Below are 18093 nucleotides of genomic sequence, written 5' to 3'. Positions count from 1 at the left end.
CCATGCCACCCAAGAAACACACCCAGAAGAAGATAAGACTTCTCTTCTGCCCAGACTACAAAAGTGGTGACCTCCAAGGCCCATGTGGGGTATCAAGTGTAAGAAAAGCTGTCTGAAATAACTTTTATGAAGACGGATAAGATATCCACCTTGCAATTGTTTCGAACTGAACTGCGAACAGACTTCAAGGAGGATATTTCCAATGAGATCTTGCAGTTGGGGTCTGACAGATCTGGGAGAAAAGATTGCTGCGCTTCGATCCAATGTAGACTCCACAGGCACTAGTGCGGTGGAGAAGGAAACCCAACCGGAAGCCCTGCAGACCCAAAGTTCCACCCTAATGGACAAATGTACCTTCCTTCCTGTGCAAAACAACGCAATAGCAAGGAAGACTGACGACCTGGAAAACACAACCAGAACTAAAAACCTGTGCATTAGGGGCACCAGAGAGTGAACTGAAGAGCCTGATACAGTAAAGTACATCCATTCCCTGTTTGCACCAATTCTGGGAATGGATCCATCCACAATCCAGATTGACCAAGTACACTGCATAGGCCGTGGCACCCAGTGGAAAAAAGCAGGCAGTGAGACATACTGGCTAAGTTCAATGAATACCAATGCAAAGCACTGGCCCTGAAAGTAGCCATGACTAAAGACTCCATTGAGTTCAACGTGTACAGCTGCATAATATTCCAAGACATCTTCCTGGCTACCACTCCATTGTCGCCAACAGTTTTGTTCAGTAACAGATCAGCTGAGAAAGCATAAAATATGCTACAGATGGCTTTTACACTTTAGCATTGCCTTTGAACACAGGAATCACTCCCACTACTTCTCGGAGCTGGAGCCGGCTGCCCACGTGCTAGGAGTGAATACTGGAGACCAAACCCCATCTCTGTGAGAGCCACCCCCAGCCTCACAGCTCTGTGTTTCATTGTGGCAACTTCCTAAATCCCACAGTAAGAGAGGCAACAGACGCAAGTCCGAAATCGCAACAGAGGAACGAACAGACTCCGAGGAGCAGATATATCAACCACCACTATGGCCAGACACTCCACTGTCTGACTTATCACTTGTTCCAATACGACAACTGCAACCGCAATGATTGCTTCCTACAGGAGGGACATGGGGAGATGCTTTGCTTTTGAACTACACAAGCGGTAGTACTGCAATGCAACTTCCATGTAACCATAGAGGTACAGTGATAGAGGACACAGAAGGAAGTGCTTGGGGGGAACGAGACGTCACACCAACGCCCCTATGATTAAGATAGTTTCTTAGAATGCCAAGGGACCCAACAACCCTAACAATGTAAAATATATAAATGTGTGGGGTGAGGGGAATACGCCATTTTAACTTTCAGGGAATCTTTCAGGAAAACTCTATAAAAAAATTACTGAGGAATCAAAACGTAAACACAAACGCTGGCCCCGGGGGTTTTATTTATCTAGCTGATCAAAACATAATGGGATAGCCCTGTTGTTGCATAACAAGTCACCCTTTATAAAACTGAATATAAAAAAAAAGATAAAGAACCCTAAAAGGGAAACTTCTCACTTGCACATCCATCTATCCCCCAAACGCTAGACAAGATCGACAAAATGCTAGACGTCTTGTCAGGTTTTACAGAGGGGGACATTATACTCCTGGGGCATTTCAATGTTGTGTGGAATCTACTGATGGGCAGAACAGGGGGTGCAATCCAACACACGAGGGGATTCACAAAGAGACAAAAAAAAGAGCTGGGACTCCATGACATTTGAAGAAAACTCCATGACAAGAAGAAGGGATATACATTCACAGAACATTTTCAAGGATAGACTATATTTTGATTTCCTCCCCTCTCGTGCAGCTGGTCCCCCACTCAGATATTGGGGTAATTGTTGTCTCATATCATGCCACGATGCACACTGCCTTGAATAGGGGGAAATCTCTTAGCGGTTCAGGAGATGGACTTTCAATTTGTCTTTGCTCCGTGGGCCTGTTCTGAACTAAAGACCCATATGACTGAACACTTTCAAGAAAACAAATTACAAGGGAGCCCAGTGGGATGCCATCAAGGCAGTTATACGGGATGTATGCATCAGCAAGATGGCCTTTCCCAAAAAGCTAAGCTGGCAGCATAGAGAAGAGCTAGAAGTTGTCATGAAGGAAAAAAAAAGAGGAAGAATACAGGATCTCACAGGGACAATTCAGGACCCTGGACACTAATAGAGCTGAGCTCTCACTTTTGAAACTAAAACACGTACACTTTGTTCAAGGAAACAAGGTAGGGCCGTACTTGGCTAGTCTCCTCAGAGCAAAGCGGAAAGGCCCTTTATTGGGGACATCCTCCTAGAAGACAGCACTAAAGTGCCCAGAGAAGATAAAGATGCTTTTCATTCTTTTTACTCCTGCCTCTATGTGGGGGGAGACGGACCAAGATAGTAAATGACAAGACTCTAGGTTTTGTGGAGACTGAGCATCACACCCCAGCAATATATGAAGCTGGAGGACCCTATTAAAGCAGATGTGATAAAATTAGTGATCAAATCCCTGAAAATAAACAAAGCCTCAGGACTCGCTGGGTTTACGGGCAACTTCTATAAACAGTTAACATCTCAGAGGCCATCTTTTTGGAGCGCCTTTACAACTCCTTCATGTCAACCAGAACAATCACACCATCCATGAATGAGGTGACAAGCTCCCTTATTTATAAACAGGGTAAGGACCCCACCAGATGCGCCTCATACAGGCCCACAGCGCTCCTAAATATCAATGTTAAGATCTATACAAAAATCTTCGCTACACACCTGGAATCAATTATGCCTGTATGCCAGGATCAATCACACTTTATTGCGGGCCGACAAACTCATTACAATATAAAGAGGGTGGTCTACCTGGTCAAGAAAGCAAAAAATAAAGATTCCCGCAAATCTTGTATCACTCGACACAGAGAAAGCTATCGACTTGGTGGACTGGGTCTTCCTGTCAAGGGTATTGGAGAGAAGATATGGGCAAAACATTTTGCTCCATGGTCCTGGCAGGCTCATAATACCCAATATAACACATCCTAGTTAACAGAACCCCATCTGAGCCCATATACTTAGCCTGGGGCACACACCAGGTGTACCCTCTGTCCCTTTAATTTTCGCCCTTATTAAGCCCTTCATATCCCATATAAGGGAAGACAATGAGATAACTGGCCTCTCTTTCATGAAAGAAGAACATAAACTAATGTTATTGGCAGATGAATCCCTGTTGACTAGAAACAACACTCCCTAAATTACAGGACAACTTACTAGCCTATGAAAAATGAATACAACCAAATCTGAAATACTCAACCTCACACTCCCGCCTAACACGCTATTGACAGCACAGAATACCTCCTCTTCAGGTAGGTTAGTCTATGACCTTTTGGGATATCATTTTCCCCTTATTTGCTGAGATACAAGAAGAGCTTCGATGCTGTGAGTCCCTCCTAGTATCCTGGTTAGGACGCATCAACGCACTAAAAATGTAATTTTTACCACGGTTCCTCTAACTGTTTCAGGTCCTGCCCATTTTGCTCTTAAAAACTTTTTTCACAGGGTTAATGACTGCCTTTTTTAAATATATCTGGTGAACTGGGAGGGCTCAAGTGGCCTATAAAATACTTTGTAGATCTCGAGAGAGAGGTGGTCAAGCTTTGCCATGTATTTATACGTATTATGTAGCAACTCAAATGCACGTCCCACTATGATGGAGCGCATGAATCTGAAAAGGCCTGGCCACACATGGACAGAGCGACAGCAGACCCATCCTAGTTTGGAAACCTAAGAAGTAGAGTCCATCAAATGTATACCCCAGTACTTCCACTAATATAGTGCTACAAGTGTGGGATATCATTAACAATAACTTACACATAACTACATACCCATCTCTACACACCCCAGTAAACTTCAATTCTTCATTCACACTGTGCTACTCCCTGGCCCATTTGAGGCCTAGTGCAGAGGTGAATGCCTCAGGTTAAGCTGTATGTATTCTAAGGGTACTGTAAAGACATTGCTTGATCGCAAAAAGGACTTTCACTTGAAGGAACATTAACGACTCACTACGCTCAATTGAGACATAGGGTACCCCAGCCAACAATAAAAGACGCAGTTACAACCAACCCAATGGAGCGTCTTATCAAATGTCTCACTGGGTCTAAAGGAGTTATCTCCTCATTATACCAGCTGCTTCTTACAGAACGCCTCTCCACTACACACCAACAAGAAGACAAATGGCATAACATTCTGGGCCAGACACTAACAGATTGAGAATGGACACAACTATAGCACACCCTTACTATAAATTCACATAGAGAATTGGGCAACAAAACTCACTACAAATTGCGTTTCGATTGGTACATGTACACTACCCAGCTGTATACATTCTTTCCTGGAGTGAACCCTCTATGTTGGCTTTTAATGTGGAAATTTGGGTGATATCTTGCATATATGGGGGTGACGGGGGGGGGGGGGGGTGGTTTAAAAGAATTTATCAATTTATTTCTTTTCCTCTCCTCTTTGATTTATTACTGGACATCTATAGCTATTTGTTGCTATGATCTTTGAAACATACCAATTGGAAACATACTGTGCGGTTTGCATGAATTTCCATTGATATTTTTGTAATACTTACTACTTTTGAAAACAATAAAAAATTATCTTGTTACAAAAAAAAAAAAGCACGTCACTTCTATACTTCTGAAGTTACATTTTGTCTCCTTTTGTCTCATTTTGAAAATGTTGATCAGCCCTGGTATATGGAGCACACAAACACTTCCGGCAGACAAAAAGGGTGCAGCAACACAACTGCTTCTGAGCTTATCTGCAGCTTTTGACATGATTCACCAACAAACATTCCTACCCAGCCTTGACAGTCTAGTTATACAAGGGGCCAAACTAAAATGGACCCTTTCTCAAAAACAGACAAATCCTGGATTCATGCGATCATAGACTTCAGCTACACAACCCACAAAGTGTTATCCTATGGGAATCTATTATTTCCCCTCTTTTAATGGAATTCTACCTGCCACTCGTGTAGGACCCAATCAATTGCTTTAATATTACATGCTTAAACTATGTAGATGACACAAAAATAATTCTAAAAATGGAGAACCTCAAGGACTGTTACACATTAAGACTTTATGACGCTACATATAGTTAGATGATGACTTGCTACATCAAAGTCAACGCCACAAAAACGGAGATCATGACCTGCAGACAATGGCACAATCACCACCCCACAACTACGTGGCCCAAAACACTAAGCTCTGCCAAGAACAGCGAGGAAGGTGAGGAATCTTGGAGTGACCATGGACTGAAAGCTATTGTTGACTCCACACTTTAAATAAGTCACAAGGAACTCCTTCAACACAATGAAAACCTTAAGGGGCATGTTCTCTTACCTGGGCTACCAGCAAAAGCTAAAAGCTATCCTTGCCCTTGTAATCTCAAAGGTCTATTAGACTAACAGCATGCACCATGGCACGCCTGATACAGATTCAGAATGATACCGCAAGACTTCTACTTCGTCTACATACCCTGGAGCACATGACACCAATCCTGCATGCATTACAATGGCTAACCAGAGCCAGGCGATCACTATTCAAGGCAGTTTACATCTTCACAAAACTAATCCAAGGAAAACTGCCAGCTTACCTCCAACTGAGTTTCAAACTGAACTCTCAAACTAGGATACATTGCTCAAGAGTAGCTACATAAATCACCATACCCCTACTACAGGAAAGATCTAGTAGTGAATCTGCTTTCTAAGATAAGGTAGCTAGACTCTAGCACCTACCTTTCCAGAAACAAATAAAAGTGTGGGTGTTCTGTAGGTAACCCCAGAAGCTACCGAGTCACACCAAGCAAGAGATATGGAAGGTTGCCGGGATGCCCACAAGATCCCCAACCACACAAGTAGTGGAATGACACAACACTCTGTAGACTGGGAGGGAAGACTCAGTAATAGGGCACTTGTTCTCACTTGTACTTAAACAGCAATAGCCCACTGTAGCTAAAAGAATTTATGTGGAGGCCGCCTAATGAATAACCAACTGGGTCAGCCAAAACAAACCCACCAAATCCTGCCTACACTAAGACTTACTTTACTCCATAGAAAAACTATAGGTTAACTTATTTATGCACCAAATTCAGGATGGGCAGACTCACATAGATGTAGAGATCTACCACACACAGACGGTGAAGAAGAGGACTCTAATATAGCCCTTCTCTACAGGTCCCAAGTCGAAGTATCTTCTTTAGCCTATGTCCAATCATGAGCAATATGACCTTAACACAAGTCATCTAGTCATATATTCACTGTCTACCCTCAACTACCTCTCTCAGCCTTGCCAATCACCACATGACTTCAAGTTGATGCGTTTCAGCTGCAATAAGTTCAGGGAGACACTGTAAAATTGGAAATCACAATTATCAGGGCTCTGCAGAGTTAACCTTAGCAACTAGTCTATTTAAACTATAAAACTGTGTGATCATCATCTCTCATGCCTTTTTATACATCACAAGACAAGAGCACCTCTCTGGTCACTCACATATGACACAAATACACTTCCCACATAGTCTCACAACTAAAGACATCTCTGTTCCAACCACACGTTGCGTCCAGTGTAGCATGCTACCCGCCCAGGGGTAAGAAGCAGAATATATATTGCTCAGTACAGTACAATATAATACATTTTTTTCACATGGAGGGTGCTTTCCTTCTTCCCACCAGTGGCCTCACCTTATTGGATACTTTTCACCGGGATCCCGTCCGAGATGAAACAGGAGCGGTAACATTGTGTGCTCCTGCTGATCATGCGTTGTGACTCCCAAAATATTCTGCCCTGGACAGAAATCGATACCCTGCAAAATAAGGTGGGTGGAGTGGAAGAATTTTTTTTATTCTGTGCAAAAAAAAAATATTGATTAACCAAGTAAGTGTACATGTAAAATATGGCCAAGCCTAATAAAGCATCTGCGTTTACCACACTGCATTGGTGTTATCTTATCTCAACTGGTGAGTACTGAACACCACTCTGAGCAGCCTTGACATAGCTTTATCCACTCATGATCTTTTTCTTTCTTCCTCGTCTGAACCCATAAACTCTACCAATATTCAAAATAAACAGTAGGCTCCAGTGAAGTAGTCCAGAGCTCATGGGTGAGGCCAGAGGAACTCATCATGCCACACAGTAAGGTGACTTTACATTCCTTTCTTGATCTCTGCAGCATGTCTGGACCTCATACCAAAAAGGGTGGTAATCTTACCAAAGATGGTAGTTGAGACCTACCATCAGCAGAAAGATATTGCCTGTTCCAGAGGTGAAACATGGCAGCTGCTGGCGAAAAACAGCTGACGAATACTGATGTGTGATGGAAGGTGTTAAAATGACCACCGGTAGAGAAAGGATTACCACTGGCTTTCCCATTCCTCAGGGTAATAACATCCAAAAGCAGTTGTCAACATATTATTAGCTCTAAGCTGAACTTACTCAAGTCAAAAGTGTCAAAAAACTTAATTAGGGTCAAAACAGGAACCAGAGGCCATGTTCTAGTGCATTTAAGACTCTGGAGACAGATTACTCTGTCACAACGGTGACTGATATTCAATCTGCTGAACTATAAATCCCATAGAATATAATGCGATTTATATTTCGGCAGACAGGATATCCATCACAGTTGTAACAGAGTAACACGTCCGTCGAAATCTAAATCAGGCCCCAAGCCATCAGATAAAGGAAGAGTTCTTTTTACCACAGGCTGCCTGTTGCTGCTGCTTCCGTTCCCATTCCAACTTATTTCAGGCTAGAGATATTTTTAACAGCTGGGGTAAAATATTAAGGTCAACCGTAAATATACTGCAAACACTGGATTCAAGCTAGCCAGGCGGATGAGGGGTGTTACCCTGAAACCGGTCCTAGGATGCTTGTTTCCGGTCCAGGGAAGACCTGGCTTGCCAGTTCAGGCTGGACTGTTCCCATGAGGCACAGGGTCAGACTGATTGGCATATGGCTGGGTCTGAACTGGGGTGGCGAAGTGAGCTAAAGGATGATGATGGATACAACCCAGATCTATGACTGGGGGTGAGTGTCTGAAAAGTTTCAGCGTTCCGTCCATCATCTGCTTGTGTTTGCACCATAAATATACTGCCATCCTAGCTGCTGTAAAGCAAAAATGAGGTTATTGTTAGCATTAGTAGGAACAAAATATCACTTGTGGTAATGCAGAATACCAGTAGTGGCATTAATTCCTAGCAAAGAGGTAATCTTAGTTACATGGTAATTTAGGACCGGCTGAAGTTCTTCTACAATAAGATGCACTGTGCCTTTTGTCTATTATTTCAGTAAACCGTCTCATCGTGCTCCTAGTGCACAGTGGCGGTGCGTCCATTGGGGGCGTTGCCCCCCTAATCGTTCTACTCCTGACGCTAATTGCAGCAATCAGGACCCCTGATTGGAATTAGCGTCCGAAGTAGAACACGGACGCTGAAGGGGGTAGGGCTGCAGCAGCACTCTCCGGGTTGAGTGACAGCGCAATAGTGCGCATGTTTGTTTTTGGGCTGATAATTTTTACGATCAGCCCGAACATGCACACTCGCCTTCCCCTTAAGAGACCGAGGGTTGCTTCATGCGCAGCCTCCGGTCTCCTAATGGGCAGGGTGTATCCCTGCCCTCAGCCAATCCTGGCGCTGCTGAGTCGTGGTGGCGGCATTTGCAGAGAAGCCAAGGTTTGAATGGGCCTTCAGACTAAAGTTACACACTTGTGTGCGCAGTGGACGAGTGTGCCCGGGGGCAGTGTGAATAGTTGGCAATCCGTTCACCAACACCAAAAAGCACACACCGAGTCTGACAAGCTCCTCGCTGCAATTCTGCTCAAAGTCTGCCTAATGAAATAAAAGCAATAATTCCTGATCCTGTTAACAATAACACCATGCCACCAACTGCGCTGTGCCCCGAACATCATTTTATTCACATAGGCAATTTATGTAAGGTTTCCTTTGCCCAGCGTAGCTGTGCACGCATTTACATACCCTCTATGCGAATGGAGTTTGAAATTGTCCTAATTACGAACTTATTTTTGTAACCAATATCTCCTTCGAAATAAATGATTTTATATACATTCAGCAACGTCATACACACACATCTCAAAACCAGTTGAGAAAGATGTACTGCGTCTTCTATAAGATTAATGTGTATTTCATTGGGAGTACGTCGCGGTAGGGGCTCAGATAAGCATAGGAAATGCATGCCAGACGTTACGTCCGTAGCATCCATGTTACTTCTTTGCAGGTTTTCATCTAATTTGTATCGCATGTCCATAGACATGTAGAGATTCCCCTGGGAACACCCCTCCAGCACATACATGTTGCAGTTACAAGTACATAATTTATGCATATAACAGACTCATTAACAACATTTCGGACATACATTTGCAAGGGCCAAAATGTTCCCATGCAAATGTGCTGCATATATCCTGAGCCTGTAGGTCCACATTCACAATTGGAATTTGCACCCAGGGAAAGCGAGCATGGAGGGCGATTATGAGCACAGATACCACTTCCACGATTTCCCCCTGGCCCAATATACAAAAAACAGTGGTAAGAATTGGCTCCCATGATCCTCATGGGTATGGTAATGGTGCCTGCTGCTGTCAGAATAATCTTGGCACTGGGCTTTCCTGGTACCCATTGATGTCAGAGCATATTGCCTACATACAGCACATTTTGCTTATGGACAAATTCCTTTTTTGAATTTACAAGTACACAAAATGCTTCTTGTGCAGAGCGAGATATACATTTAGTGGTTCTGTGACTTTTTTTTTAATGTCAAACACCTGTAACTTGACTGGATGGACAGTGCGATGTGTGGGGGAGTGGGGTGGGGGGTGGTGTTATGTTTTTTTAAGGGAGGGGACTGCATGTCTCTTTTGTAGTCTGTATACGATACTTCATGAGAAAAATGTCAAAGCTGGTATGTTGTCTTTTGATATGGTTGAAGTCTCTGGGTCACAGAGCTTCGCTGGATGTGTCTTTGACGAATAAAATTTGTTTACAAACACCTGTAACTTCTGTCGCTGGTCTAGCTTGCGGCATTGACAGAGTGCATATTTCTTTTCTTCAGAAGGCGAAGACCAAAAAAAGAGAGCCCATTACAATGTCCTTTTTTTCTCTTGGAGCACTGCCCCTACGTTTCCTCAGGCTATCACAAATAAAACCAAAGAAATATCCATATTTTCCATAACCGTACCATCAGACCCCATGGTCATGGAATTCCATTCAGTCCTTCTACCATCAGACCCCACACAAAACCCAGACGCAGAGACACTCAAATAAAGTCCCTTCTGTCGCCAGGCGCCCCCCATAAGGACCAGTGCCAAAATTGCCCATTCCCCAAATACATGGCCAGAAAACATGACAATCTGACCCGCTACTGTCACCCACCAGCCAAGCCAAACACATTCCACCCTCCTACATACCACATCACTAACAGCAGGCTTAAGCCTCGCCTGTGCAGCCTGTACACCCGGCTGTGACTGTACTTGGGTGGGATACTGACCGGATGTTGACAGCTTGGGGGATGTGGAGAGCCTGTGTTTTCTGCTGCGATGGTACATGGCCTCACTTGCGTTCCTCTTGTTGGGCAAACTATTTAACATTTGTAAGAGCTGGGGCTTGAAATGTTCTGACCAAAAAGGTAACATGTTTCATACATCAGTGTCTGCCTGTACCTTTTCCAGACTGTTTTATTACTGTTGCAAGGGGCTTACTTATTTATTTTTCTCAGTGTGTAGACGTCTAGCATATGTTACCTCGCTTAAGTGGCGTTATGGGGCGTACTCTCTATTTAGCTTTTATGTTTAAAACGTTTTTATTGAGACAAAACAAACCATGGGGGAGGGGGACAGGAGGCAGGATACGTGGAGTACAGTCAAAGAAGAAGGGATGCATCTCCAGAGGGTTGGCAATAGGTGAAGCGTTGGCTCAGAGGGAAGAACACAGTAAATGAACGCTAGAATTACAAGCTGTGGAATCCCACGCGCGTATCCGACACCCAAAAGCAGAGCAATAAAACCCCCCCCAATCAACCCCTCAACAGAACACAGTCCCCCCCCCTCCCATCCCCCATCCTCCCAGTACAAAAACAACAACACTCCCCCCTCCCCCCGTCCTATGGTCCCGCAGCAAAGTAGCCCTAACCAGGAAGCCCCGCACAGCCCCCCCCCCCCCCGCCGGGGGTCCCCATCTCACATGTAAGCTAGTCCGCCGGGGTCACCGGCGGCCGCAGCCTGAGAAGCCTAAGATACCTCGGGCAGGTGAGCTCCCGGAATTCAGTGGACAGCAGCGCTAGAAAGGGTTGCCATAGCTCCTCAAATTGGTCTATCTCCCCCGCAACCGTAAGCGACAGCTTCTCCATCCCCAGCACATGCCAGAGTCTGTGCAACCAACCGGTGATGGAGGGGGCGGTGGATGTGCGCCAGTGGATCAGAATGTTCTGAACCGCAGACCCCAGCGCTATCGCAATCTGCCTACCCCTGCGGGACTTCAGTGGGTACATTAGGTCATTGGGGAGGCCCAGCAGGACATACGCCGGGAGGCGCGGCAGCTCTATGCCAAAGTGCTCATCCACCTCGTCCAGAACTTCCTTCCAGTAGGCGGTCAGCACTGGGCAATCCCATAGGATGTGTGTAAGGGTACCTTCCTGCCCGCAGCTCCGCCAGCACCCCTTGTCAGTGTGTCTATGCATTTCATACAGTCTCTCCGGGGTGTAGTACCAGTATGTGGACACTTTAGTGAAGGTTTCCGTAAGGCCCGTGTGGTATGCAGAGTGCCGCGCCCGATACGCAATTTTGTCCCATTCCTTGTGGCTGAGTGTCCTACCCAATTCCCTGTGCCAACGCTCCCTCCCCGGATTGTAGTAGTGAAACGGCGGGGGTTGTAGGTGTTTGTACAGATCAGTGATCAGTTTAGCGTCGGAGGTCCGAGTAGCCAACCACCGCTCATACGGTGTAATTGGACGGGCAGCGGCGGCACGCACCTGAGGCTGGAGGGCCCAATGCCGAACTTGCATGTAGCGCAATCTGTCCAGCTCCGTCAGGCCGAACTCCTGGCGGAGTTGCTGAAAAGGAACCACTCCTTCCGGGCCATAGATCTGGAAGAGTGCCCTGCAGCCCGCCTGCACCCAGTGGGAGAAAACCCCCGGCTCCATCCCAGGGGAGAAGTCCGGGTTGCCCGCAATGGGCGTGAGCGGCGAAGGGAAGGTGGTAAGGCCCCGGGCCTCACAGACCGCGTCCCACACACGCAGGGGGACCCGCGTAACAAAGGAAGCGTAAAGATTAGCGGGGCGGTGCGCGCGGCGCAGGAATGGAACCTCTTGTAAGGTGCGGCCCGCCACTGCCTGGTCTTGGAAGAGCCAATGTTTGTCGGACTCCCACCTGCTCCACTCCACCAGATAGCGGAGCTGTGCCGCCTGAAAGTACTTACGGAGGTCCGGAATGCCGAGACCCCCCGCTTCCGGAGCAAGCGTGGAGAGGACCCTCTTCATGCGTGGCCTGCGGCCCTGCCAGACAAAGCGGGAGATGTCAGCCTGCATTTGTCGTATCCAGCCCACCGGGGGTTGGAGTGGAAGGGCCCGGAAAAGATATAGTATCTGGGGCAGCACCGTCATTTTGACCGCCGCGATTCGCCCCAGCCAGGACAGCAGGCCCTTGTTCCAGCGGCCAAGCTCGTCCTTGATCTTCCTGCTGAGGGAGGCATAATTGGCCGTAACCATCTCCGACAGTGTAGGCGCCAGCAGAATCCCCAGATACGGCACCGTGGACGAGGACCACTGCATGGGGAAGAGCCGTTGAAGATCCCTCCTGGTTTCCGCAGCCAGGGACACGTCCAGTGCCATCGACTTGCTCATATTCATTTTGAAGCCGGCCACCCCCGCGAAGGCGTCCAACTCTCGGAGGCAAGTAGGCAGCGACCTCCTAGGGTCGTCCAAAGTCAGCAGGACATCGTCCGCATAGAGACTGACGGTGTGGACGTACTGGCCCATCCGGACCCCGACAGCATCCGGATTGTCACGAATCCTCTGAGCAAACGGCTCCATGTAGAGGGCAAACAGGAGCGGCGAGAGAGGGCAGCCCTGCCGCGTGCCGCGCTCGATGGCAAAGCTACCAGAGCTACACCCGTTTACCCGCACCGACGCTGAAGGATGCTTATAGCAATTAAATACCATGGTGCGGAACTTATCGCCGATTCCCAGTTTCTTAAGGACCCGCTCAAGATACGGCCAGTGAACTCTGTCGAAGGCCTTCTCTGCATCAACGGACAACAACATCCGCTCCCCCGAGATCCTTGAGGCCTTCTCCAGAACATGTGTCACCCTCTTGGTGTTGTCAACCGTCTGTCTACCGGGCACAAAACCAGCCTGGTCCGCCTCCACCAGGTCGGGGAGGTGTGGACCCAGCCTGGCTGCGAGAATCCCCGTGTACAACTTGAGGTCGACATTTAGGAGAGAGATGGGCCGGTATGAGCCGCAAAGGGCCCGGTCCTTCCCAGGCTTCGGGATTACCGCGACCGTCGCCCTCAGGAGATCCGGAGGGATGGCTCCCGGTGCGGAGAAAGAGTTAAACAGCCGCGTAAGGACAGGGGCCACGGCCGTGCAAAAAGTCTTGTAGAATAGCGACGTGAACCCGTCCGGGCCCGGGGCCTTGCCATGTTTCAGCCGCGCAATAGCTGAAATCACTTCCTCCACATGGATGTCCCGCTCCAGGTGGTCAGCCTGAGCCGGGTCCAGTACCGGGAGGGTCACCGACTCCAAATAGCTATCGGTCTCCCGTGGCGGGGAGGGCTCCTCAGCATACAGCGCCTCGTAGAAGCCGCGGAAAGACTCCGCTACTTCCGCGTCCCCGGAGACAACCCCCCCGTCCGCGCCCACCAATTCTTTCACGACGCTGCGCTGTTGCGCGACCCGGAGCCGGTGTGCTAGGAGCTTGCCACATCTGTCCCCCCCAGTGTAGTAGGCATGTTTCAAACGTAAGGCGGCGTACTCCGCCCTATCAAGATCCAGAGCCGAGAGGAGCTTCCTCGCTGCCTTCAACTGCCTCCAGACCCTCGGCGCTCCCGTACGGCGGTGGACCTGCTCAAGCTCCCGAACTTGAGCCGTCAACTCATCCCTCTTCAGTTGTCGCTCCTTATTCTCGGCTGCAGAGATAGAGATGAATTCCCCCCGTAGGACGGCCTTCAATGCCGCCCACTGTGTCGCCTGCGAGGTGTCAGTGTTGCTATTGTGAGTGAGATAGTCCTGTATGACCTCCCCGATGCGTTGCACCACCGATTTTTTGTGTAGAAGTGTGTCCCGGAGGCGCCACACCCCCCGAGAGGGGGAGGCCGCCGGCCACTGGAAAACGCCGATAACTGGAGAGTGGTCAGACAGGGTCAGGACCCCGATGTCCGCCGCCGTGGCAGCGGCACGCATCGGTCCACTCACCAGGAGGTAGTCCAGCCGTGAGTAAGTGCGGTGTGCGTGCGAGAAGAAAGAGTAGTCCCTATCCGTGGGGTGCAGGGAGCGCCAGAGATCATGCAAGTCCATGTCCGCAATTCGGGCCTTCCCAGCCTGGGACAGTTCCCCCGTCTGCGGGAAGCGCTGCGCCGATCTGTCCATCCCAGAGTCAAAGACAATGTTGAGGTCTCCGCCCAAGATAACGTGTCGGTCCGGGGAAGCAGTGACATCCACCAGCGCGGAGTCTAGGAAGCGCTCCTGGTGCTCGTTTGGGCTATAAACGGAGCCAACCGTAAATGCTATGCCTCCCAGGCTCATGCGATACGCAAGGAGCCTCCCCTTCTGTTCAGCACACTTATGCAACACCTCCCCCCGAAAGGAGCTCGCTAGGAGAATGGCTACCCCTGCCGTCTTGTTCGCTGCCGAGGAAAAGAACTGGGTGGGGAACTTAGCAGAGCGCATCCTGTGGCAGTCTCGGGGCAATAAGTGTGTCTCCTGCAAAAGGCAAATGTCCGCCTGCGTCCCCTCCAGCAACGACAGGATCGCCCTGCGCTTCACCGGGTTATTCAGACCCTGAACATTAAGGGTCACTACCTTTAGGCCCGGCATTCCTCGCAGGGATCGGGAGCGCCATGCAATGGGTAGGGAATCAGCGGGTGGGGCGCGCGGGGCCGCAGCGCGGGACAAGCCAAGACAAAGCGGGCAAAGACAACATCGGACGGGACCTTCCCAACCCCAAAACAACCCCCTCCCCCACCCAAAACACAACCTTGGCAACTAGCCATCCCCAAACTCAAACACCCCATAGTCTCAGTCAAGCCCCAAAACGGGCAAGTCCGTAGAAAATAGCAAAGTGGACGTCCAGCCACTCACCTCCGCCCGCTTCCCCCCAACCCCCCCGCCCCGTGCCAAGCATGTTAAGAAGCTAAAGACATCTCCCCCCGGAGTGTATGTTAGGCCGTCAAGGCCACGCTAGAGGAGCCGATCGAGTCCCCGGCCGCCGCCCTCAGGGCGTCTGCCATGTCCGCCCTAATGGTAGGGGAGTCCGGGCGCCCTGCACTGGTCGCTGAGCGCCGCCTCGATGACCTCCGCCGATTCCGTCCCTCCGAGGACCTCCACGACGGCGTAGCTCCCTCTTCCTCCGCTGCCGTGAGCCCCAGGACACCACAAATGTCTTGCAAGGAGCGTAGCTGATGCAATACCCCGTTCCACCGAAAAATCAAGCGGAAGGGGTGACCCCAAGAGTACGGCGTCTCATGCTCGCGCAAAAAGTCAGTGGCAATCCTAAAGGACCTGCGTTTCTGTAGAGTGATGGCAGAGAGGTCCTGGTACAGCGCCACCGGCCGATCCCGAAAGGTCAGGGGCTGTTTCCTGCGGGCTTCAGCCATGATACGCTCCTTTAGTGGAAAGTCGGGCAGGAAGGCCAGAATGTCCGGTGGGGGTGCCGATGGCTGGCGCTGGCGGCCAACCCTATGCGCCCTGTCGATGCTGATGGGAAAGTCCGCGGCCTCCCCCAGGATTTCTCGGAACAGGGCCCGCAGATAGCCCCCCAGATCGGACCCCTCATCCGCAGTCGGCACGCCACGCACTCGGATGTTGTTCCTCCGAGATCTGTTCTCGAGGTCCTCAGAGTGGGCCTGGAGCTCCACACACTGTTCCCGGAGGCGAAGAACGTCCTGCTGGAGGTGGACTATCTCCTCCGCTCGCTGTTGGCCCTCCGTCTCCACCGCCTCCACACGCTCACCTAGGCCCTCCACCTCTCTGCGCACTTCTCGGACCTCGCTGGCCACCTCCCGCTTCAGTGTCTGGAAGTCCTCCCTGAGGGAGCTAAACAGTTCCTCCATGAAGGCCCTCGTGACGGGTGGCTCCCCTCCAGTCACATCCGCCGGAGCCCGGGAGGGCCCCGGCGAGGGCTGTGTCCTGTCCCGCAAGTGCTGGGCCCTGCCAAGCATGTCCGGCAGAGTACGGTCCCCTTTCTTCGGGCCTCCTTTCCCAGCCATCGTCAGCTCCGCAGTCGGGCCCCGATCCAGGCGCCCCAGAGATGCTCAGCCGCCGGCAAGCACTCGGGCCGGGGGATCCCCCACAAGTGAGGTCGCTGCGTCACAGGTGACAAAATGGCGGCCGAGCCCGGTCACCGTCAGCCGCAAGAGCTAGCGTGAGACAACCAAGGGGGCCGCAGCGAGGGGGTCCCAACAGCTCATCCCTCCGGTAGTCAAGACAGCAATATCGGGAGGTCGTGTGCAGCCAGCATCCAGGGCTCAGCGGAGGTCGCCACCACTGCTCCTTCGGGGACAAAATGGCGGCCGGGCGGAGCAAGCCACACCGACTAGGCCCGGCGACACCCCCGGGGCCTCCGAGGTGCCCCGCCGTGAAATAAGTTCCACCACCGGCCCCCGTTAGTCACGCACAGGGGGCCAGATGATCCGGCCCCAACAAGGAGTCCGCCGTACCTCGGCTAGGGGTCAGGGCCTCCGCAGTGCCAGGTGTCGCCGTCACCAGTCCGAGTGCCGGGGCACCCGTCCCAAGCCCTCCACACCGTCGGGCCCCTTCCCGCCAGGCTCCTTCAGTCACCGTCGAGCGGCGGGCCAGATCCCCTCCAGACCGCAGCTTTCAGCACCAGGCCCAACCGAGGCGCCCGGACAGCTCTCCAATACGCTCCGCCCCTCGGGCTCACCGCCGTCGTCCCCTGATCTCAGACGAACTTTTGGGGGGGTTCCCCCGGGGCGATCCGGACCAAAACAGCACCAATGTGTGCCCCTGATGTTCCGCCACGCTCCTCTCCCGCGCTGAGCCTCAGCGGGGGGAGAAAAGCATAACAAAAAGGCTTTAGCTTGGCCGGGCCGGAGGAGCTACGGGAGGAAGCGTCCGCTCACCCCGCCATCTTGGCCACGCCCCTCTATTTAGCTTTTAACGTCAACACAAAAACATTATTTTGAGCAATCCCTTGTTTGTACATTTTTTCACTTAACACTTGTCTCCCACACCCTGGGAAAATAAGCCTGGCTTTAATGTACAGCAAAGTAATGTTGTTCTTCGTCTGTGTACATTTTACAAACTTTGTTAATTGTTAGACGACCCACCTTTCATTTGCAAGCCTTCACTGCTATTACATTATGTATTTGCGGTGAAGCGTTAGCATAGTAGTAACAAGAAGAATAAGCAAGAAAAGGAGTAAGAAGTGTAGTACTAATTAGAAGTATGATTTGGTGTAAATAGGACTGAGTAGGTGCAAATGTGTGTATGTATGAGTAAGTAGAAGTAACTGTAGGACTAAGAGTGAATAAAGATGTGAAATATGATTAAGCGCAAGTAGGATTAAGTGCAGGGTTATGAGTAGGAGTAAGAGTGATGACAGAAAGAATGAAAGATAATGAGGGAGAAGCTGAAAGGTGTGAATATAAAGAATGGTTTATTAGCATCCTTGCTTTCTGAAATGTGCTTGAAAATGTACCATTTGCTTGCTCTTTTTTCAAAATTTTCACAGGGCAAGAACCCCCCCGAACCTCCCTCCATAGGGTTGAGCTCGCTCGCCACATTGCGCTGCCCATGACTTTTACGCCCTACCTCTTTCAAATGTCACCAGCCGCCAC

At 49.9% G+C, this 18093-nt stretch overlaps 1 protein-coding gene across 1 annotated transcript in view; it reads right to left on the bottom strand.

Annotated features, from left to right (window-relative positions):
- The window catches only part of GALNS (galactosamine (N-acetyl)-6-sulfatase), a 242258-nt gene that overhangs the window by 45176 nt on the left and 178989 nt on the right, over nt 1–18093 (bottom strand). Inside the window, exon 12 of the mRNA XM_085639221.1 lies at nt 6757–6878. Coding sequence (XP_085495347.1) covers nt 6757–6878 — 122 coding nt within the window. The remainder of the gene's footprint in view (nt 1–6756; nt 6879–18093) is intronic.

This window comes from Triturus cristatus, chromosome 12, assembly GCF_964204655.1.
Source record: "Triturus cristatus chromosome 12, aTriCri1.1, whole genome shotgun sequence".
Classification (NCBI taxonomy): domain Eukaryota; kingdom Metazoa; phylum Chordata; class Amphibia; order Caudata; family Salamandridae; genus Triturus; species Triturus cristatus.
This window is presented reverse-complemented; position numbering and strand designations above follow the sequence as displayed.